The following is a 23,971-nucleotide window of genomic DNA, read 5'->3' on the forward strand; positions in this document are numbered from 1 at the left end:
TATATATGATGTGTTGGTGAGGGATACTTGGGAAAATAAGAGATTTGACTATAATGGAAAATTTGGTTCCTATACAAGTAATTCTGTATAAATGCCTAAAAAGTACATTTAAAGACCCTCTGAGCCACTTTTTCCTTTGAGAAATAGCTGCATTTATTTTAAATAACAAATTTTCATATATAGCCAATGTACTGTGCTCTGTTTACACAGTGCAGGAATGTGCGTATGTCAGCACAGTGTCTTTTTCTCACTACTAAAGGCTTAGGTGTAATTAAAAGCATGTGTAGGAAGGACTCTCCAAACAGTCGGTGTGGAGTGATGTTTGTGTTAATGAGCAGATTCCCTGACTGCATGCTCCTAAATGTAGAAACAATTATCACAGGGAAACTCCCAGAGTCGAGAGTAATCGAGTGTGACTGTTTTGTGCTTAATGATCCCTACGTGTTGTTCCCCAGGCCTGTCTCACGAGCAAAACATGGCCAAGATGCGTCTGTTGACATTCATGGGCATGGCGGTGGAATTCAAGGAGATCTCCTTTGACACCATGCAACAGGAGCTGCAGATCGGCGCGGATGATGTCGAGGCTTTTGTCATTGACGGTACAAGAACTTCACCTCAAATAAGTCTTTGCTGTCCACTGTGATTAAGCATGGTGTTTGTCTTAGCAACAAACAGTTAAAGAGAAAGAAGAATGACCGAACAACAGCCACATCATTCATCACTCCTTATGTTTGGATGTAATTAATTTGCTGCTGTCTGGTGCCAAAAATTCTCCCTCCTTAATAAAGACCAATACAGTGGTGATTGTATGATTTTACAAATTAAAGTGGAAAGTGTTTGAACAGATGTTTAGTAACTGGGATTAGCTTCCTCTTCAGTTCTCTCCTAAAGTATCCTTGGGGCAATGGAACCTTTCTTGATTTCCATCAGTACCTTTAGCTTCATTTAAATTATCTTCCCATCTGGTTTTTCTGTTTAGCTGTTCGGACAAAGATGGTGTACTGCAAAATCGACCAGACGCAGCGAAAAGTTGTTGTCAGGTAAGACCCTCCTATAAAGGACAAGGCCAGTCATTTTATATATTAACAGCATTTTAAACACTACTTACGATTAATATGTCAGTCTGTCAGAACTGGATTAGCTGAATCGTCTGTGTCATAGACCTCCATTGGTGAAACAAACTGCCTGACATGTTTCCTCACTGCAAAACACCAGACCCTGTTATTTATTTATTTATTTATTTTTATGGCGCCTCAAAGGCTCCAAAGAGCCGTAACTTTTTACAGCATCTGAAGTAAGAGTCAACGGCTCATGCACAAGATGTTTGGATATTCTTAACAACTATTAGGGGTTTTGTAATGAGAAATGTGTTTGATGTGTTTTTAATAAAGAATATGAAGTCGCACTGTTGAATTTTGGGTGAATGCTCCATTTTGGTGGGATCACACTCATTATCCATCATACACTACATGTATATCTATAAGTTAATTTGAAAAATGTGTGTGTGTGTGTGTGTGTGTGTGTGGGTGTGTGTGTGTGGGTGTGGTGTGTGTGTGTGTGTATATACACACACACACCGTTCCATGCAGTAGTGGATGCTTCAACTACACCCAAACTTTAGTGTTCGGTTTGAGCACAGACAGGACAGAAGTTGATTCATCTACATCTGACATTCAACATGGCATGACGTACCGTCACAGGTTTCTTTGTTATTATTGACATCAATGGAGGTCTGTGGCACAGATGAGTAAACAAATCCAAGACTGACGAGTATTAATCATGAGTAGAGGCAAATTAGTGTTAGTTTTAGTCTCTGTATTAGGACTGTTTCAAATACTGTTAATATAGAAAATGACTGGCCTTATCCATTAAACCATCATATATGACTTGGTGGTATTGCATTGTTTAGTACTGTATATGGAAGCATATACAGAATAGGTACAAATCCAGATTTAAAGTACTTTACATGGACTTTTAACTGTTCCAGTGCTATTGGTGTCACTACCACCGCGGCTGTAGTGTTGATAAGGGTGCCCTTTGACACAGTTCTTATCACTACACTGTATCATTTGCAGTGCTTGTGACTGATGAGTTGTTTTTTTTTAAGGTTGTTTTGTAGCTGGGGTTGGCTTTCCTGGTGTTTAACAGTGGACATTAAGTGAAACTTAACTAAGAGAGCTGAAATTCTGTTGATGTACCAACTTCAGGTTCACATTCACCTGAGAGGCTGCAAGAGTTAATTCATTAATTAGCACGTGGAATCATGTTTATTCCTGGATCTGGATGCCATGAGCTTATTTGCCTCTGGTCTTCAGAAAAATGTTATGTGTAGACACTAGCAAATGTATTACTGTACAAGGAAATATTTTGTTCTTTTTAACTCCCATGATTCTGCTCCCACATGCCTGGTGGTCTCTTGGTCCTCTCCTGCAATGGGAGTCATGACCTTGGCCTGCATAATTTTTGTCGATTTAACATTCCTACTTTTCTGTTTCCACTCAATCAGCCACAGCACACACCGCACCTTTGGCAAGCAGCAGTGGCAGCAGCTGTATGACAGCCTCAGCTCCTGGAAGGCCAACTTAACAACCGTCAAGACCAGTCTGCAAGCCCTGTCACCTTCTGCTTAATTCCACTTTAACCCAACTGTCTAGACTACCCGACCCGCTATTCTTCCTGATTTCCAAATTCCCAGACTGAACTGATCAGTTTTTATATTCATCCAATAAAACATCAGTGTAGGTCATGTGTTTGCTTTTTCCTTGTTGAATCAACACAACAAGCTGCAGTGACTGACAGTTTCAGGTTTTGTAGCAGAAAGCTTTATTGTGCCATTAGTTGATAATTAAAATACTGTATAATTGGTTATTTCAGGCAACTGCCCCACTATTGTCTTATCATCTTGTTGGAAAGCCATACAGTAATCTTAATGGGGGCTCATAATCCAGCAGCTCTCAACATCTGGATTTAGTTAGAGGACAGCGTGCCGGTATGAGATGAGCTGTGTCTTTGGGTGAGAAATGTCCTGCAACAAGAAAGTTGTCTGGGAACACATGAGAGGTGACAATAGTAATGTGAACTTGAGATGACCCTGTCTCCTGGGGTTACAATTGTGTTACTGTAGCATCAACACTTAACATCTTGTAGTGTAGACTGATTCACTGCCTAGACCTCAGCTAATTGGAAACTGTATCTGAGGCTGTCAGCATGACTCACTATCTCTTACTGTGCTGGAAGAGTGGAAAAACAAGGACTTTTAAAATCCAGTTTTAGTTCGCCTTGTCTTTGGCTGTTGATGGAACGTAAAGTAAAATTTATCTCTCGCAGAAATCTCTATTCAGGCACCGGTCCAGAACATAAGGATGTGAACTCTAACGATGCATGGCCCGGGCATTAGGTGTAAAAAGGGGTCTTTCAGAGTTCTCTCCCTCTGGGGCTGTGATGACATCAGCACAAACTGACAAAGTGCAGACTACTGACATTGCACTCTTTGAATCCCCACCCCCAACTCTAATCCACTGTGCACCCATTTTCTTTCACCAATAAAGCTACAGCTCAACCCGTTTACTCTTTCCTCATTCTGTATTGGATAACTTAATTATCTGAACACTGCTGCCCTGCCCCATAAAATATTTTTACTCAGATTGAACAGATGTTCGAGCTATACATTTATTGCTGCAGTGTTCTTTTTACAATCATACCAGTGGTCTGCTGAGGCTCAATGCTCACTTCTGTCTAGTCGTCCACAGGGAGCAGCATCTCCAGCTCTATCAGAGGATGTAAATCACAAAACACATTCTCAGGAGCATAACCTCATCACAGCCACCTGCAAGGTGGAGCACAGAGCTGATAGAAGCTAATGTGACCATGGCTTAACTGAATGTTTGCAAAGTCTTATATTTTGGTTTCTATCTCTCAGCGTCTTCTTTTCTCTCTAAACATTTGCTTTTTGGCTACTTTTGCAGCTCTGGGCAATGATCCTGATCGCTTTTTAATTTGTCTCGCTGCTGTTTTGTACATGGTCAGTCAGTTTGAGTTGTCCCAGATGTAAATACTGTGCTGAGGCTGGTTTATCTGGTGAAAATGTCACAACCCTTTATCACAGCTAGATAGTCCTACATTGTATGAAGAGCAAATGACTTGATTGTTTTGGAAGCTGAACTGCTGAGTATTGGCAGAAAGTAACTAAGTGTTCAGTATTTAGAATTCTGAGCTACTTGTACTCTAATTGTGTGTTTACATTTTCCTCCACAACATTTAAGAAGGAACCAGTGAACTTTTTTAAGTCCATTTATTTTACAGCTATAGTTAAGTTATTTTTTTAGATAAGGATTTCACATTTAAAAAATATAGCGTATGATGCACCTATAAATGCATCATAGAAAATATAACCAGTAGTTTCCAGTGTGTAGTTGTGGCCCCCGTCAAAGATGTCTGTGAGTTGTTTGCTGTTCCACCTAAAGACAGACACCTCATCTAACCTTCTCAGAGGGTTATTGAATATTTCACCAAGAAAAGATCAATCAACTTAAACTGACTAATCTGATTAAACTGCTCTTTTTATGACTCTTTAGAAGGGCTGCCCCCTCAGGTGGAACTAGACTGGACTTAACTGTCTATAGAAAGTAGATGCACCTCAAACAGCCATAACAGTAGAATGCTATTTGCATGTTGATGCATTTGTATTAACAAAGGTTCAGTAAGACACTCAAATTTCTTTCACTTTTGACACTTTAACTATAACTTATTAATGAAACATATGGACTTTTAAGTTTTAACCTAAAAGTTACTTGTAAAAAAACATTTTTTACACTGTGGTATTACTATTGTTATATAAGTAAAAGGCATTTCCACTGGTAACTGTATTTGAGCACAAACTTAACTTAGCTCATATGAATTCCCCAGCAGTGAGACAATTTTAATCATTATAACTTGAATATCACTGTATGTGGTGTAAGGTGGCAAATATCATCTGACATCATACAGTAGATAAAGTCTGGAATTTTTCATTTTCTTCACCCCCTTCCTTCGTATCAGTCTGACAGTGTCCAGATATATGGCCAAGCACAAGAGAGGAGCCCTCACTGCCCTTCAATTAGCACCATCCAGTAGCCAGCGAGATAATGCTGAATTGCATCCTATCTTTGCTTTGCATTAACACTGACCAAGAGGCCCAAAGGCTCTGAGACAGATATGCCTATTTACATGTAGAGTGCGAAACATAAACACTGTTACAAAGGAAGGCTTGCTAAGCAGAACTGGAAACTTCACAGTGTCGGTGCTGTTTGTGATGCCTGTAGGTTGAAAAGGCTAATGTGTGTTTTATCACAGATGCCACTTCTTTGTCAAAATGTCACTGAAGCCCATTACAAAGCCTTTTTCCAAACAAGGCCTGTGTATAGTGCTGAGAAATCTTGTGAGACAAGGTTTAGTGCTTTTAAGAGCCCTGTGCAAAGATCCCCAAAGATAGCATTTTGTTACAGCAGTAATTTGTGTCCACCGTTACAAGTGAAGATACAGTATAACAGTGCAAACATGAAAAAGACTGACACTGAAGCATCTCAGATGTCTAGGCAAAATTATGGTATTTATACATTTAAAGGGCCATTCAAGTAAGATAACCCCATAAAGCCAGGTGGCAAGATCAACCAAAGATTACATAACAAAATTTAGTTAAGCCCTGAAAGCATGATGTCACTGGAAAAACATAAAAATGTGTCACCTACATTAAATCAAGCTAGAGACCTATTAGCTCTACGATAAAAAGCTAGAGTTAAGATCTTTGTGTTTAGTGCCATATAAGCATTATAGCATTAAGCATAACTTGTTAAAAGCTATTAGTAGTAAAAGTATTCACACTTTTGTAGGGCAACTTATATTTATTCTACATTTTAGAAAATTGAGTTGCTGCTCCTTTTCACACTTTTTATTGTGACAAATAGCTTTTAAAATATTAATCAACTGAAAGTCATTAACTGCTGTTCAAGTATGATCAAGAGTCACAACTAAAAATGATGTGGCACTGGGAGGAGTATCCTACAGCTGTATCTGACTCAGACAGCTGTATCTGACTCAGACAGAAGTCCGATATGCGTTACTTACTGTACTACTTCGGTTTCACAAGACCTGCTGAAATGTACTGTACGTCCACTTCGGTGGCTTCATCTGCCATCTAGCGTCCATTTTTATTTACACAACTTGTTATCCAGGTAAAAGTGATCGATTGGTTGAGTCTGCGCAGGTAGTTCAGGAAGAGCTGAAGTCACAACTGTTGGGAGTAAACTCAACCGAAACCGTTTTGACTTAGTTGTGACGACTTCATCTTTAGTTGGCTGGATGTTGTCTATAACAATGAGAACCTTTTTTAAAAAGGAGACTATACAACACGATAGCTGTTCGTGAAAACCGCTGAAAGTTTCCCGATTTTTCTTATTGGCGTCGAGGCTGGGGCACATATCCGCCGCTTCTTTAAGTTTTATTTTGCTGGTGTAGAGCTGTCCCCATCATTATGTGCCACTTTTCATCATAGGTAAGTTAGTGTATATTAAAGAAAATTGAGCAGAGTGTAGTGTAAAGAAGCTGGGAGCGGTGTTAATGAAACTCTGTCCTCTGTCCAATCGATGCCCCACCCGTTGTGTGCGTCTTAGGTGCACACACGACCATGTTGCTCCATCTGATCATGCTCCTTCAGCTGCTGTCCAGTGGAGATCTGGCCTGCATCAGAAGGTTACGCTCCAAACATGAGGAAGACCAAGAAGGTGAGATGTTTAACTGAATAATCTCCGGTTGAATCCACTCATATACATCCAAGTGTATCTGTTTTCCTGTTAATCACTGCACCTGTTTGGGCTTGTGCTTAGTGTTTGTAGCTGCGGGGAACGCAAAGTCGTTCCTGGTTCGCCATCTGCTGTTCAACAGGTTTGACTTTGAGATGTTCGTTCCCGGAAACCTGGAAAGAGAGTGTTTTGAAGAAGTGTGCAATTATGAAGAAGCAAGGGAGGTTTTTGAAAATATCCCTGATACAGTTAAGTGATGCTGTTCAGTGATGCTGCTAACTCAGGTCAATTAAGCTTTAAGAGAGGCCTCACAGCAGACTTCATACTGATGATGTTTTGTTTTGCAGGACGATTTTTGGAAGAAGTACACTGAAGGTAAGTGAGCGACCTCAATTTGTTACATGGATCGTTTTTCATTTCAAGTATAGTAATTACCAAAGCAGTGTTTCTGCTAAGGAACATTTGTAACTTGCCTATAGCAAAGGCAGTCATGGTGCTTTAAGAACCTGTTTTACTATTTATTAAGCAGCTGTAAAACTTCACTATATCTAGGTCAACAACTTACAGAGTTGCCCACATGATTGTATATATTACTGTAAAGAATGAAACCACAGTCCAGCTCTGCTCTGAATTTGCCACTTCTGCCATCATCAGTCGAGCTCAACGCTGCCCTGGTTCTCTGGTTTGTGATGATCCACAGATAAGAACAAATCTCCCACGGTAGATGTGACGTCTCTTTTGGTGGGACTGATTGTTGCTGGTGTGGCCATTATTATTACTGCAGTTCTGTTCTGGTATTTCTGTCATGGTAAATGCAAGGGCAACTTCAGCCGTGCGAGGTGAGTGAGAGTGTCTTTATGAGTAATAGTGGCGTTTACATTAACCCTGCACACTGTCACATTACTATAGGACTAATACCACCGCCCATATGCACCATTTTTAAATCCTCATATAATTAATAATTTGGACATTTTCATTTTCTGACAACTGCAACTCAGACTGTTAACACAGAATATGAGGCTGCTCTTGTCCAGCATCAGTTGTTGTTACCTGTTAATGGCTGCAGCTAATAATTTATTTCTGTTATTGGTTAATCTGCATATTATTTTCTCAATTAATTCTTTAGTCTATGAAATAAAAACTTGAAAATGTCTCACAGTTTCCCAAAGTACAAGATGACAATCAGATTGCTTGATTGCCAGACAAAATCCAAAGATACTCTGTTTACTATCACACATGACCAAGAAAAGCATCGCACACATTTGAAGAGCTGGGACCAGTACATGTGGCTGCTTGAAATGTGAGATGTTGATTATCAGTGTCATTGCTGATTAATGTTCTGTCAGTTGACTAATCTGTTAATTGAATAATTGTTTTAGCTCTATATTTGTTCTAGTAATTTTTTACTGTTACTAATTTGTCATGTAGCACTGGGAGCTTTCGGTTGTGCACAGCTGTATAACAATAACTGGCTTTCACCTCATCAATACCTGGAGACCTTAAATTGATCATATGTGAGTGAAATGATACATGTCTTCACTCCTCTTACAGTTCAATTCAGGTGCGCCGGAGGAGGAGTAATGCTTCTCTAATACTGCGACGGCTAGAGGAAGTGTCTTTGCAACCTGTGCTCCCACCTGCACCCCCGCCCCCTACGGAGGAACCCCCAGGACTGCCTTCCTATGACCAGGCAATCGCAACAAGTGGTCCGCATGATGCCCCACCTCCTCCGTATCCTGGGTATTTGTATATGCATTATAACTCGCTTTTCAAGTTTCTCTTGTGTACACACAATCATGCATACAATCATAGCATATTTCTATAACATAACATTTTTTCCTTATTTTTAGCTCACGACCAGGAAGTATTCGACAGTAGTATCTTCAGGACAACTCATCTGCATATGTGTTAACATCCAGCAATTTACTGCTAACATTTACACTGCACTGCTCTGCTTAACATCTTATACAATTTTTCCTCAAACTATTAAAACAATGTCTCATGCCTTCTCTTTATTGCTCTTTTCCACACAGAGATTTTAATCATTTCTGCCCAGTTGGTGTACTTGTTCCTTTGCAATATAAACTTGTCAGTTTTTTTTCTTGACCTGCGCTTGCTGAAATGTAGTTTTGTGGTAGCCTCTGCTTTCTCAGGTGATTGTGTTCTGAATTATAACCCCTACTTTATGGTAAATAAGCTTTAGCAATACATTTTACAGTTTGCTGCTTTTAATCAAAATTATAATGAAGAATCTGTAAATGTTTTGGACACAAGAGCTTTAAGATGCTGGAATACGTAGGCTCTTAATGTGTAATATGCCTGAGTGCAACACTATGATTATGTTTCAATCCACAATGAGTATTAATTTTAATCACGGAGAGACAGACTGGTGTGTTGTCATACAGCTTTTTGTCTCCTTCAGAAGGAAAACAGTATCAGCAAAGCAGCTTTTAATGGCATGATGGTAAGATGTCATAAAGGAAATACTTCTAAGGTTAACACAAGGTGTTTTCTGATGCACCAGCTTACTTTAAGATTCATTTTGTACTTTAAATTTTATAATAAAATCTTGTTTTTATGTGCTTTTTTTGTTGCTTTATAAGGTTAAAGTGTGTCAGAAAGCATTTTATCAATCAGCTAATGAGAATTTTCTTTGAATGTGTGTTTTTTTTTTTCTGTCAACATCTGCGTTGTGTTTAATCATTCAGTGTAATATAAATGCATGGAGGCAGAAGCTCCAGAAAAATACAGGCGTTTATAAGTTATTGTGTAAATTATCAATACCAATGTTTCATCATATGAGAATATATTGAGGCTGCTTTGTTGAAGCTGATCAGACACACACTACTTGAAATGAAAATCTTTTATAGATGTATAAAATAAACAATGTTTTAATTATTTTATGCCTCGTGTGTTCATGTGTGACTGCAGGTCGACAAGATCTGATGACTCATTTTGAAGTTGACAGATAATAATGGATTTGAGAGTTTTGTCAGTTATGAAGACTTGTGTTCTTTAAATGTGAAGGACCTACGTGAAGTGGAAAATTGCAGTGAATGCCATTTCCAAATTATTAACATTTGTCCATGACAAAAATTAAATTATTAAAAAGGTCTCACAAAGTAAAGTTAGAACAAATTTGCTTAAATTATAGCACGAGATGATTTTGGTATTATTGTAATTATTTCAACATTGCACCCGAGGTTATAAAACAAATCTTTGGATCATGACATTATATAAAAGTTTAGGTATCTCCGAGATCCCAGGAATGCAGACGGGATACATACAGTGAACTTTAGACGCAAGGAAAACTACAAAACTTCCAGCCCAAAATCTGCGGTGCATCCTGGGAAATCCGCTAACATGGGGACGTGAAACATGCAGGGTTTGCACAGCTCTACATGACGGAAGATTAAAAAAAAAACAGTCGAAATCGCTCAGAGGGGCGAAAGGTGCGCGTTTAGCCGGGATAAGCAAAACACCTTCGCGGTGTTGTTTTTTTCCGCTGGGCTGCTCTGACAGGACTGGCTTCCCTCAGTCGATCGGTGGGTCGGACTTGTGCTGTTACGATGTGTGTCCACTGCTCCGCCAAGCTCCGTCGGGGAAGTGAATCTTTCACCGGATGATGGACAGCAACTACCCGAGCTCCAGCTTTGCGGACGCGCTGGCTCCACCAGCACAGACCGTAGCTTCTTGGGCCTATGACCGCAGCACAGCTAGTATCAAGCCAAGGTAAAAGATGAAGGAGGGTTATCCTCCTTAGGAAATTTCGGCCATGGAGGGCCTAGCTTTGCTTAAGGGAGAAGTGTAGAGGTCCGTGCTGATGTCGGGAATACTGCACGAACTGGCAAATGTTGGGAATTTGATCGGAGTTCGAGTTAGTCAATGGTTTCTAATCTGTTTGTTATTGTCGTCCACCTTGCTAGTTTTCGTTAGCGCACCGCCTCCTCAGCATGGCCATGACAGTTAGTACAAACTAGAGAGGAGCCTGGTTTTATGTCTGAAGTAAGTTTACCATCTAGGTAACTTAAACTAGGATTACATTAACTGTTTTTACCTTCAGAAAGCCAAAACAACAGGTAACTAGCTACCAGTGCTAGTCATGTCACTTCAACACCAACAGCGTTACAACTAACTTGAACTAAGAGGCGACGTGTCGAACTATTTATGCCATTGTTCTAACCTACTTATAAAAGTTAGAGGTCTTGACTTTATTCACATTTTTTGTTAAAAATTCACAAAAAACAAACACCGCAAAATATGCCAAAGTAATGAAGCTCTAACTTGGGCAAACTCAAGACTTGTGCTGTAATAATGAGCCAGATAAGTCCGATTGTGTTCACAAGCAACACAAAGGTGGCTCTGGTGAAGGTTGTCATCCTTATATTTTCGTGCATGTCTGAAGGCTTCTCAGATAATTTGCACAAAACCTTCCTAAAGCATGAAGAGAAAGGCCAGAGCAGAAAAATCACAGAAATGATTGTTCAACTAATTCCTCAAATGGCAAGTAAACTATACCATAAATGTGCTGATTATAGATTCAGAAATACTAAGGTCACCTCTGTTTTTCTTATGTCATGACTTAAATACTACAGGTTTGTGGCTGTTGATTACACAAAGAAATAGTCCCTAAAAATAGCCCAGGGTATTGTCCATTATTCCAACACTCACAGAGTCTAATATCAAGTACTCCATATGTAGTGAAAATAATAAATTGTCACTTGCAGCCCTGCACATCATCTGGAATACTTCCCCGCCACCTTCACATGGTAAGGAACCTGCATATATCACTATATGTTCCTGTCCACGAGCCCTGTTTTCAGATACAAGGGAGCGAACAGTAGTGGTACAGGGGGAAATTAATCACTTTGAAATTTAAATGAAGCCCCAGGTACATTTTAGGCTCCATTCATCAGTACAGACAAGGTAATGCTGGGAGAAATTGTGTCAGTAGGACAGTGTGGAAACTAAAGCCTATATTGGACATTGTCATATGTTGCGTTAGTTTTTCTCAACTTTATAGTTAATTAGCAGGGTTGAGTTGCACAATAGCAGTGCTGGTGTCTGGTTATTGAAGGAACCAGAAAAAGATAAAGATGACTCCATTTCATCTCTTTGTTCTCAGCCCACAGATGTTTACCTTCCAGCAAGAATATTTTGGATCAGGCTGGCTGCATCTGATTAACTCTGCTTTTATTTCTGCTTCCTATGAGTTTTGTCCCAAGAGAATATAAAGTCATTTTTTCAAATAATAGAAATAGGTACCATTGGCAACTTTTCAATTTTGTATTTGTTTGTTAACAGTAGCTCAAACCATGCAAACTGAACCATTTTTAGTTTTGGGCAAAAACAACAAAGGGCCTTCTGAAAGACATCCCAAAAACATGAGCTTTATTGCTGGCTTACAAATCACATGGCTGAGAAAATCAGTATAACTGCCTTCTTCAGTGCTGGGAGGTAACACAGCAGCTCAGGTATTTCTGCCCACCCTGTGTGATCAATATAGGTGCACTAAAAGCCTCCATCTGTTGTCACAGGTCATATTTTGTACACCATTTTACTACACAGTAAAATTCCTAGAAAAATATAAAATTCACATTTTGGACATCTGCAAGGGTGGTAGTGAAAGCTACAGTTTATAAACCAGTTGAGTTGTTTTAATAGCCATGTTGACTTGAATATTTCTTAGCTATGATTGGTTAGTTGGGCTATTGACAGAAGATTAATTAACATGTCAGTTATTTCATCTGGACTCGACATGGATCATTACTAACTTACTATAGATAGATTTTACCAGAATCACTGGGCAAACTGTTTGTTTTTTTGTCACACTGATGTCATGTTTTGATAGGTAACATTCATATTTGTGACAAGTAATGACTGAGCACATGCAGGGTCTGGATCGACTTGTGTCATAAGTTGAATTTAGCGGTTTTTAAAGCATGCTTCATAGAGCTATTATTGTACTTTAGGTATGATGTGGTTCTGCTGAGTTTGTCACTCAATAGACTGTTCAGACTTAACAGAATGAGTCCCTCAGAATGTGTTTGCTGTGTAATTTTCTCAGGTCATACATAGTTGCCTATGCCGCTGCTGCTTGTGAGGGTAAGAGCTCTTGTTTATGTGTTTGTGTGTTCGTGCAGTCCCAGTTATGGTACAGCACACCTTGACACGGAGCTCCTGCAGCGGCAAAGCTACACTTCCACCCACCAGCTTCCCACCTACACTACATCGCACCTTCCTGCTGCAGCAGGTGAGTTATTGATGCTCTAAGTATTGTTTTTAAGGTGCTAGTTTATTCAAATAGCAGCATTACTCACTTTGTTACTTACTGCTGGTGGCATTGAGACATGCAGATTTTCTTTGGTTTCATATGCTGAGGCTTATGCCACAACCCAAAATGCTAAGGTGAATGGAATTCTGTTCTAAATACACTGACTATTTATATTCCAAAACTCCTCATAATGTATCTTTAATGTCCCAGTTACTTGGGATAATCCACAAACCTTGCTGTGGACAGGTTTAACTGGGACTTCAGTAGAAACTAGCTTAGCAAATAAAACCAGAACTGTGTGAGTACATGTTACTAGACATAAATGAGACCTTGAGTTTGGGTTTACCCCCTCATAGGCTGTTAACCGTATTTAATAGGGACACAGTTGTATTTACACAAGCCTTCATTCATGCCTGTTTTTGATCATCTTTGTCTCCCTCTTGTGATTGCCAGGAATACTTGATACAAGCAGTAATATGCCGGAGACTTCAATCATGAGCTTCCTGTCAGTCATGGAGTCTAGAAGCCTTCAGGCTGGTCCTGTTAGTGCCTCACTGCTTCCTCCTTTTAGACCCTCATCATGGCCTGCTGGTGAGAACAACTGTTTTAATTGAAAAGTAATTTATTATAAATATGAGTTAGGGGTACCACTGTCAGGTCTGATACCACTCTAGTACTCTTAAAAGTTGTCTAATACTATGCACCACTACCTCTTAACATCGTGACGTTAACTTCACGGTGGTTAAACAGGTTGTTAGAAATTTCAGCAGTTTGAGAATATAAAAAAAAAAAAAGTGACAACAACGAAGGTAAAGCCAACTGCCAGCTCTGTCTCTCTGCTCTGCTGTGTGTGTCTGTGAGCGCCCCTCCCTCCCCATTTCACACAGACACAAGGTGGCATTTTACATATACATCAAGTAAGACAGAGTAATTAATCAAACACCTGTTGAACAAGCAGAACACAACAGTAAACTTGCATAAATTCAGCATCTTCACTCTTGCTGCAGTCAGTTCACCTGGTCCCTGTTCACACTCTAAACCCATGCAGTGCTCGCTGATTGAAGCAAACACTGATTTTATGTAGTTAACAGCAGAGTCTGAGTTCTTGTGGAGTTGGAGGATGAGACCAGCAGCTCCTTTACAGCAGTGTATGTATGTGTCCAGCAGAGAGGACAGGACAAAGCCACAGACAGGAGCCAGTTTACAGTATGAACATGTACCCTTGTTAAATTAAACATTTAAATTGCAGACTATGACATTGTGTGCTCTCAAACTTTGAAGTTCTGGGCAGGGTCACAAAATCATTTCACTCCTTAAAAGGTTAAAAACATATAACAGTATGTTGTGTATTGGGCTGCAGAACCTCAGTTATACGTTATAATCAATAGAAATTTTGGCAGTGCAGTTTGTTTTCACAGACTCTCCACATCCTCATATTATATATTTTTTCATAATCGCAATCAGAAAGTACATCTCATGAAAATAAAAATTCTCTAAAGTTATTGCATTTTTATGGTAGCTGTCCCCGGTAGGCTAGCGGTTAAGGCGCAGCGCTTCAGCAGAGCCTGAGTTCTTGTGGAGTTGGAGGATGAGACCAGCAGCTCCTTTACAGCAGTGTATGTATGTGTCCAGCAGAGAGGACAGGACAAAGCCACAGACAGGAGCCAGTTTACAGTATGAACATGTACCCTTGTTAAATTAAACATTTAAATTGCAGACTATGACATTGTGTGCTCTCAAACTTTGAAGTTCTGGGCAGGGTCACAAAATCATTTCACTCCTTAAAAGGTTAAAAACATATAACGGTATGTTGTGTATTGGGCTGCAGAACCTCAGTTATACGTTATAATCAATAGAAATTTTGGCAGTGCAGTTTGTTTTCACAGACTCTCCACATCCTCATATTATATATTTTTTCATAATCGCAATCAGAAAGTACATCTCATGAAAATAAAAATTCTCTAAAGTTATTGCATTTTTATGGTAGCTGTCCCCGGTAGGCTAGCGGTTAAGGCGCAGCGCTCTCGCCGCTGCGGCCCAGGTTCGAATCAGGGTTGCGTCAGGAATGGCATCCGACGTAAAACAAGTGCCAAATGTCAACATGCAAGTCGTCAGTGTAACGATTCGTTGTGGCAACCCCTAAACGGGAAAAGCCAAAAGTGACTTTCTTTCATTGCACTTTTATGGTAAGTGTAATTTTTATAGTGCATGTGAAGGTATGTCACGTTGCCTGTCCTCTTCTTTTATATGGCCTGTTCTGTGCCATGCAGGTACAAACTCCACCACCACAGAGCTGTATTTGACTGGTGCCCTGCCTTCTACTGCCACTTTCCCCTCTCCTGCTGCACTGTCATCCTATCAGCACACTGGTGCCTACCCTACCAGGAGTTATGCTACCAATCCCTCCCTGGCTCTCCAGGATCCTGCCTTCAGCACTTCCACCAATGGCCTGTTTTCTCACCATGATCCCCTCCTACATCTCAAACCAAGCCAGACTGTGCTTCCCACTGCCCTGGCCTTCAATCATCTTTCTGCCCCTGCTTTGGGCTCTACTTTGCCTGTTCAGTCCTCTACTTACCGCTCAGCCCAGGAGTCAGCCCCCCACCTCCTGCAACCCCAGTTCAGCCTCCTACCTTCTACCCTGCCTGCCCCTCATGGTGCCCCACAACCTTATGGAGCCACAGTTTTCTCTGGCTCTATTGAAAGAGCTCTTCAGCGTGAATGTAGTGTGATCAAACACCACCAGAGGCCTTCTAGCAGCAACACAGCTTCAGAGCAATTATCCAATTCAGAGCACTCCTTACAGGGGTACTTTGGTTCTGGCAGTGAGGCGGATGTGTCCTACCACCAGGACCCATCCCTTCAGACCCCAGTGTCCTGCAGCCGTTCTACAGGACCAGATTCTTCTCAAAGTGTCAATGGTGCTCCACAATCCAAAGCAGACTCAGAAACTCAAGCTTATTCATCCGCTTCAGTGCCGAAAGCTAAAGACTGCACTTCTGAACTAGCTCCACACCCTGCTGGGGGTGGAGAGAGTCACAACCAGTCACAGAATTTGACAGGAGGGACACCTGAGCGTTATTCCTCCCCAGGACAGAACCAGAGCTCTGTGATTGCTAATCAGCTCTCAGTCCAACTGCCTAGCCTGATGTCCAGTAGCCTGTCTCATACCTTTATCACCCCCCATACACAATCGCAGCCCCCTGGTTCCACCTCAGACAAACTGTCCTCCCTGTACAAGCCTCTGCCTTCCCTTTCTGGCCAGTCTGGCAATGCATCTGTTAGTCAGACTCTTGTTTACTCCTCCAGTCCAGGGCTGAGCCAGGAGCAGGAGATCCAGTATGGAGCCCAGGTCCAGGAGTTGTGTCAGGGGAATATCTCTGAGAGCTACCCCACGTCCCACTCTCAGGGTGCTCCAAATGTGACTTTTACATCTCAGTCACAGGGGCAAGCTTCGGTGGCTCAGTCTCAGAGTTACACCACAGGACAATCCCTTAACTCCTCTTACTCACCTATATGTGTGCAAAGTTTGCCCACATCAAATTCTGCACAGGACTTCACCTTCATGCAGGCCTCAGTTGGAGGTAAAACACACAACACTCTGTCCCAGCAGCAGACACAGCCCCATAAATACATTTTGGCTACAACTTTGCCTACTTATGCTTTAGCTGCTCAAACCTTACAAAATGTCACAACCTCATCAGTACAGGATATTAAGCCAACATATGGCAAACAGAAACTTGAAGAGCTTCCTATCCAGGACCTAGAGGCTCTCCAGCAGGCATCTATGGAGGCCTCTGCAGCAGATAGCAATATGGCTGCTCACAATGTCATCTATGTTGTTTCAAAAATGGATGATAACAAAACACAAAGTGTTATCCGAAGCAATTCACGTTCTGATGACCACCTCATGGGACTAAGTCATACAAACACTGCACAGGTGAAGGATGAAAGGATGGGTTGTCTGAGCCAACAGCACATGCATCTAAACAGTGTCAATGGTCTGGAAACTACCACCACAAAAACCACAAACTCCAGTATTGTGTCTTCGCATGAAGACCTGAGCTCAGAGCGGCTCAAGCAACACCCTCTCCAACTCCAATCCCCTGACCCACATCAACAAAGTCATCAGAATCATAATCAGATGCAGAGCCAGACCCTGGCAGCCCACACCCAATTTGTCACTGTTCCCAGCACTCAGGTTCTCCTCGAGCCTAATCAGATGATTCTGCTCCAGCAGCCCATTGTTCACCATGGACAAAACTCTTCAAAACTCGTATCGGTGCAAGGTATCCAACCAGCCCAAGGTTTGGGCCCTGTTCATGTTCAATATCTTCAGATGGATCAAGAGCTGCTAGGTCCCACTGTCACTGAGACCCAGAGTCAACAGGGAACAGTAGTGTCTGAACAGAGCTCAGGATGCCATGATTCCTCTAAACACCACTATAGTCAGTCAGCAGATCCGCTGCCAACTGATGCCAAGAACCACTTTGCTCTCAACTCAATTTGCTTCCCCGATTCGATGCTACTTGCGGATGATAGAAATATTTTGTCAAACGTCGATGACATTCTGGCTGCCACTGTTGCAGCCTGTGGCGTCACACCGCAAGACTTTGTCAAAGCTACATCCTCTTCTGAGGCTGAAATGGCAGTGATGGCAAGCCCTGTGGATTCTAAGGGTCACTTCCACTCTGTGGATATAAGGCACATGTCACCTAGTTTCTCATCAGCACAGCAGCCAATCATTACCAACACTAACTCCCACACCATGACGCTAAATGGAGCCCAGATGGCCACAGACTGTCAGGATCAGTCTGTTCACCAGTGCAACAGTTCTGAGCTTGACACAAATGGAGATGGAGGGAGCTCTGAAAGTGATCATCATATAGCTGGACAGATGTATGACCCCTCAGGTCTCCAGAGCAGTGTCAAAGGGAATGCAAAATGTATTAAAACAGAAGATTGCCTTATGGAGTGCTCGGGCAGTGATGACTATTCCAAAAAGAAGGCTCGCTCCAAACCAGGGGTTCCTGAGGAGGACAGTGGGCAGACCAGAGCAGCCAAACGCAGTGGGCAGGCAAAGCGGCAGAACTCCAGGGGAAGTGACGTCGGCTCACCATCTGCCTCACAAAGTGTATATGATGGAAGTCCACAGCAGGAGAGAATCAGGCAGAAGATCCGTGAAGTAGAAGAGAAACAGCCAGAGATCAAAACTGGCTTCATTGGCTCTTTCCTGGATTTCATCAAATCTGGCCCCAAGCAGCAGTACACTCCAAGTCCAACACGAACTATCAGTCGCCCCAGAAAGCCCTGCATCTCATCCAAGCCGCTGCCATGTACTTTGCCAATGTTGCCTTCCAAACTGCAGACCCTGCCAGGGTCCTTGATTTCCCAGGACAGTCAAGGAGCAAATTCTCAACAGAAACGTATGGATGAAGATCTACAAAAGAATTTGGAGACCCTGCCATCGTTCAGCTCAGATGAAGAGGAGAACACTGGAAAGAACCAGGCCCTGAGGAACAGTATCAGCTCAGCTCTGTCGGCCCTGGATGAGTCTTCAGATCGGAAAACGAGGACAGGTAATCACACTCTGCCTACGTTTGTCAAGAGATGTCTACATGTTACTGGAGCATCAGCCTGCAATTGTGAAACACTGCATGTTTTCTAAACTCAAGCAGTCATACAAGAACTCGATCTAAAAGTAGCAACAGTTTGAACCACAAATAATACTGTTGTGTGTTAGTTTTAATAATATGCTGTGGTATGTGCTGTCTGTGAACTTGAATAGTTTTTTCTTCTTGATGAATGTTGTCTGAAATATCTTGATTTCTTATACATACTCTGCATACATTCATATATCGGCAACCCTTCCCCAGATAACCAAGTCCCTGGTTCAGTGAGGAAGCCAGACCAAGTTCCCACCATGCCACACATCATCACTGAGACCTGTTTGCCACAGGTAACCACTCCTACACCGTCAACAAACACTGTCTCAGGAGGGATTGCGATCGTGGCCACAGAGGAGTCCACAGCTACCCTACCAGGCCAGTTGGCCGTGCACTTGATGAGTGTGGCCATTGAGGGACTGACTGACGAGGAACTGTCGGACAGTGGAGGAGAGGGAATGTACCGGGAGCGAGACGAGTTCGTTGTCAGGAATGAGGATATCGAAAACTTGAAGGTACAGTTGTGAAAAATGTTGACAGAAAATGAATGCTTGTTACTATGGATTTTGGTGTTCGGCAGACTTCAGCTTGTTGAATGTGGCATGTCAAAACTAAACTGTATTGCTTTTTGGTGGTGGAATTGATCTTTATCTTAAGATATTTGAACATGCAGTTTATTAAAACCAAGAACAAACCTGCTCTTCCAATTTTTGCTGTAAAACCTAAGGTACTCAGCCCAAAAATATGAAAAGACACATCAGATCTTGTGTACTCTTATAATTGAACATTCACTGAGTATTTATTTTATAACGCAGCACTATAATGTGTCATGTGCATATGTCCAGGTGACTATGAGAGCAGGGAGTGAACCTCCAGCCATCTGGAAAGTCCAGAAGGCTTTGCTGCAGAAATTTGTGCCTGAGCTGAGAGATGGAAAGAGAGTCTTCTCAGCCACCAACAGTGTAAGTAAAAGCAAACAGACCAATACACATGTATGCTAGAATAAATATTTGTTGTACAACCAGTAATGTTTCTCTTTGTAGTATCTTGGATACTTTGGTGATGCCAGAACCATGTACCAGAGGGTATATGTGAAGTTCTTGGACACGGTTAACAAAAGGGAGTATGTACGAGTTTGTAGTCGTAAGCCACGTTGCAAGCCTATGAACTCGCTAAGGTATGTTAAGAGTATTGGCTTGAAGTAGCTGAACTATTTGGTAAACACTGTTCCTCAGTTGGGTTCCTCTCTTGGTTCTGCTACCCAGGGGTCTTCAGGTGAAAACTTTGCTTGGCTTGACAGCCACCAATTCTTCAGTCCCCCAGAGCCAAAAGTCCCGACCCAAACAACTCAAACCAAGGGCTGAGCCCCCACCTAAGAAGAGGAGGAAATGGAAGGAGGAGTTTTCACACGCTGCCTCAGGATCATCTGCAGAAGAAGGTGGTGAAGATGATACTGATTTGACCTGTCTCATTAAGTCTAGTTTGGCTATGCAGTAGGTTGACGTGGTCTGAATCTGTTCCCACTGTCTCTCTTGATATCTTCTGGATCTTTGATCTCACACACACAAACACACGCTCTTAGAGTTAAAATCTCCAGCACCGTTTGCTTCACGGTTCCTCAACACACGAACCATGAAGGACACATTCAAGAGCTTTGTGGAACTGCTCATCAGCATTGCCTTAGATGAAGATGTGATGAGCGCACCCGAGAGGGCAAACGGTGAGGGAATTTACTTTTTGAATGTTGAGATGTTCTCAGCTAGAGGGGCCTAAGATTATGTCAAAACTGAAAGGGGAAAAATGTGAAAAGAAGGATCAGGTAGTAGATTTCAGCTACATCTGACTTGTTTTATTTCAGATGAGTTCCTGCTGCCACATATGAAACGAGTGGATGGGATGATCACCGACAACAGAAAACGCCTACTTCACAAGCTGCATATAGGTCAGGTCCTTAAGGTAGGTGTGTCTGTGAAAATGCATATTAATAAGTCATTGTGAAATATCTGTAAAAGGGAGTGGCAGTAGAGTGACAGGAGGCGAGAAAGAGCCACAAAACCCTTAACAGATACTCTGCTTCAGTCACATTTCCCACCTCTGTGGCTCCTTCGTTCATTTATTTTGTGGATGCAATTAAAGTATAAACAAGTGTTTATTCTTTGATTACGAAAGAGGCCAAATTGTAAGTAGATACAATTTTGCTGCTGCACCACATTTTTATTTGGTTTTATTATTTCCATTGTACACAAAAAGGATTGAAAGACAAGCTGACAACATCAAATCAGGATCTATTTTAATGACAAAGCACAGGATTTTCATCGATCGATTTTGTATGAACTTAAGAAATCCTCCTATTGTGCGTCTTCAGACAGCCCTAGACAGCTTCCCAGAGATCTCAGTGGTGACTGAACTGAAGAAGGATGGAGAAACCCCGGCCTTCAAGGTACGTCTCAGTGGGAGGGCCTACAACAGGAAGACCATGAAGCCCTACAAGATGCCTAACAAAGTGCCACAAGTAAGATGAGATAAAGTTTTGGCAAAGGTCTGGTGCTCTTAATATTTGTCCACTAGAGGGCGCAGTGTCACCACTTGTGCTTCTACATTTCCTCATCCTGTTGATCACTGAAGCCACTGTCCCACTTTGAATAAAATTTAAATTTAAGATGCCCTTGAAAAGTATTTTAAAACTTTGATATTTTCCCCTTTTTAGGAGTACACAGTGGACCAGCAGAAAACTCAATGGTTCTCTCTGTACCATTCTTTGCAACATTACAAGTACCACACGTACCTCATGTGTAAGGACGAGGTGAGATGTCATCTTACACAAATGCACACTCTTCAATAATGTGTTACAGCTTTTACTCTAGATATTTATTATTCTGAGACAATTCTATTGTATTAAGCTTGCGTAATTTAATAACGGTAAATGCTCCTGTTTGTGGCTCTGCCCTCCAGATTGCATCTCTGGGGGTGCAGGCAGGGGAACTGGGGCAGGAGGAGACTGTACAGAAGTGTCTGCAGAACAGAGCTTGGGTAGAGGGGCTCTTCGATCGCTTTGGAGACCTAATCAGTCAGGTGCAGCAGGCCTGCCGATGATCCATCCATGACAGGGTTGGTTTAAACACAAAGAAAAAGCGAGTCTAACACTTAAAAAAGCCTCCAGCTCCAAATGGCAGCAGAGAAGGATGAGGTGCATCTCTCCTTCCAGCCACAGAGAGATTTGATTCAGGGACCTGTCAGCTGACTTGCCTGAAAGACATTTGGCAGAACAGTGGCAGCAGGTCAGCAGTGGGACAGCAGTAAGTGTATAGCCTACATCACCACATCCCTGCAGAAAGCAGTAACTTGATTAACAAAAGACACAGGCGTTTGTTTTTGGAAGCATTTTGCAAGACTTCCACATAGTGCTTCTTTTGGTCTTTGTAGTTTTTTTTTTTTTCTTTTTGTAGCTACAAGCCCACTTTTTAGGGGCCTTTTCATAGATTTATATGATTTGTTTTATTGTTGTTTTTAGTTAAATAACCACCTAACCAATAAGTATGCACTAGATAGAAAGCAATCTGCTTAGGAACTAGGGCACAGCAAATAAAGAAGCTGAAATCTGATTGCCTACAGTTATAAGAAGCCTTTGTCAATCATTTAATAAGTAGGTTCACATGCAGAGTTGATTATTGTAAAAAAACAAAAAAAAACTATATATTATATATAACCGTAGTTATATACAGTTTGTAAAACATCCATTTTGTAATGGAGCGCCAACTTATATATAATGTACATTCTGTAAAAAGGAACAAGGAGGTGGGAACTGCACCAATTCTCTTTAGGAGGGACTTAGTATATACTGTATCTACATTGTGGTTTACCTTTTGTGCTTCAAACACCCCTTTGTTTATGATGAGAGACTGCTTTTTATGAATTTTGTTAAAGCAGATATCTGAGAGTAAACTGAAATAAAACTTGTCTTTATACTCCTTTACAGACATAAGCCACATTTTATGACAAATAGATATCTATTTTTCACAGAAGTAAATATTATGTTCACGTGCTCATCACAGTTTCTAAGACACTTTTTCATTGTTGTTTTCACAGTTTTCCTAAATGGACTCTTTACAAGTCAGTTACCAGTTTTATGCTATCAGGAACAATCTTGCTCTTTAAAGATGCAGTTTGTAAATAAAGTGCTGCATGTGTTGGATCTGTTTTGCTATGTTTTGTTTGAGGTATTAACATTTTTCTTAGTATTGTTTTTTCTGCTGATCTCATGAGATTTTGTGCTATGGCACATTAATGCTAAATTCTTGTAAAATGCACCTTTCCTTCTGAATCAGTGAGTTAATGTTTGCTTTTCAGGAGTAGTAGCACCACAGTTTTTATCAGAAATAGAGCATTTGTTTCTTAATAAAATGACATGGTGGTTCCCAGAATCATAAAGTAAAAATACAAGATCATATGACCCCGGTCCATGGTAGTTAAATGACAGCCTCACAATTCAAGGAACAAAACTGTGGTTGTGCCACAGTCTCCAGCAATATTTAACTAGAGTGTTCTGAGAACACGCGCATCTAAATACTAATAGGTGCCTCCATAAGTACTTTTACTGCACCAGGAGGAGTTGGATTTTAGAGCATGCGTGTGTGGCAAATTTAGGTACAAATGATTCACTTTGTCACACAGTAATTTTTTAAAATATCTTTGGAGGTGTCAAGAGGCACCTTCGGTGACAGTATGTTAGCCTTAAGACGAGCAGGTGAGAGTGAGATTATCATCATTAGACATTTTGTCATTGTCTCTGCATCAACAGTGAGATCTGACATCCTGGGAAACTCCAGTCAGTACTTTCCTGGTTTGACTCCAATATTTTTACTTTACAGTCCAAAATACTAGCAGATGTAGAAAAATTGTATGCCCTCCACAGCTCAGCTCAGAGAGGTCACTTAGTGTTAAACTTTACCTGCTGTTGGCGTGTGCCGTTAAATGGCTCATATCCCTCAGGGGGATGATACAACAAGGCAAGAAGCTTGTGCTGCTCGCCCGCCATGCCCTCATGATTAAACTATTTGCTGTGAATGGGTGGTTGACTTTGTGTCATCTGAAAGGCTCTTGGGGCTGTTGAATAAAATATGATTGTCCAAGCACGATGCAAAATTACCCCCCCAAAAAAAGAAAAACAAAAGTGTCTCTATGCTGCAGCAACAGTTCTATGAGGAAAGCCTCTGTCCCTTGGAGTGGGAGAGGAACAGGGGCAGGGGATGGCCAGT

General features: G+C 41.4%; 3 protein-coding genes across 4 annotated transcripts in view; all 3 read left to right on the forward strand.

Moving 5' to 3' along the window:
- eif3m (eukaryotic translation initiation factor 3, subunit M) overlaps nucleotides 1-3,564 on the forward strand; it is a 7,819-nt gene extending 4,255 nt beyond the window's left edge. Inside the window, exons 9-11 of the mRNA XM_020615677.1 lie at nucleotides 456-599; nucleotides 980-1,040; nucleotides 2,507-3,564. Coding sequence (XP_020471333.1) covers nucleotides 456-599; nucleotides 980-1,040; nucleotides 2,507-2,630 — 329 coding nt within the window. The 3' untranslated portion in view covers nucleotides 2,631-3,564. The remainder of the gene's footprint in view (nucleotides 1-455; nucleotides 600-979; nucleotides 1,041-2,506) is intronic.
- Nucleotides 3,565-6,205: 2,641 nt separating this feature from the next.
- Nucleotides 6,206-9,323, forward strand: prrg4 (proline rich Gla (G-carboxyglutamic acid) 4 (transmembrane)). Its single transcript, XM_020615678.1, has 7 exons — nucleotides 6,206-6,529; nucleotides 6,648-6,758; nucleotides 6,861-7,024; nucleotides 7,124-7,151; nucleotides 7,477-7,615; nucleotides 8,328-8,516; nucleotides 8,627-9,323. Exons 2-7 carry the CDS (start codon nucleotides 6,662-6,664, stop codon nucleotides 8,652-8,654), a joined length of 645 nt encoding a protein of 214 aa, XP_020471334.1. The 5' UTR covers nucleotides 6,206-6,529; nucleotides 6,648-6,661; the 3' UTR covers nucleotides 8,655-9,323.
- A 736-nt stretch (nucleotides 9,324-10,059) lies between these two features.
- On the forward strand, nucleotides 10,060-23,343 carry qser1 (glutamine and serine rich 1). 2 transcript variants are annotated; one of them, XM_020615667.1, is made up of 14 exons: nucleotides 10,060-10,508; nucleotides 11,504-11,545; nucleotides 12,920-13,029; nucleotides 13,504-13,641; nucleotides 15,321-18,629; nucleotides 18,927-19,231; nucleotides 19,562-19,678; nucleotides 19,760-19,893; nucleotides 19,982-20,154; nucleotides 20,299-20,436; nucleotides 20,575-20,672; nucleotides 21,082-21,228; nucleotides 21,424-21,519; nucleotides 21,669-23,343. In XM_020615667.1, the coding sequence occupies exons 1-14, from the start codon at nucleotides 10,399-10,401 to the stop codon at nucleotides 21,807-21,809; spliced, it is 5,058 nt and encodes a 1,685-aa protein (XP_020471323.1). In that variant the 5' UTR covers nucleotides 10,060-10,398; the 3' UTR covers nucleotides 21,810-23,343. The 2 variants fall into 2 exon arrangements, with proteins under 2 accessions (XP_020471323.1, XP_020471324.1); XM_020615668.1 differs by lacking the exon at nucleotides 11,504-11,545 and having other exon boundaries at nucleotides 10,061-10,508; nucleotides 21,669-23,342.
- The last annotated feature ends 628 nt before the right edge of the window (nucleotides 23,344-23,971 follow it).

The sequence above is a fragment of the Monopterus albus genome, unplaced genomic scaffold, assembly GCF_001952655.1.
Source record: "Monopterus albus unplaced genomic scaffold, M_albus_1.0 scaffold168.1, whole genome shotgun sequence".
Lineage (NCBI taxonomy): Eukaryota > Metazoa > Chordata > Actinopteri > Synbranchiformes > Synbranchidae > Monopterus > Monopterus albus.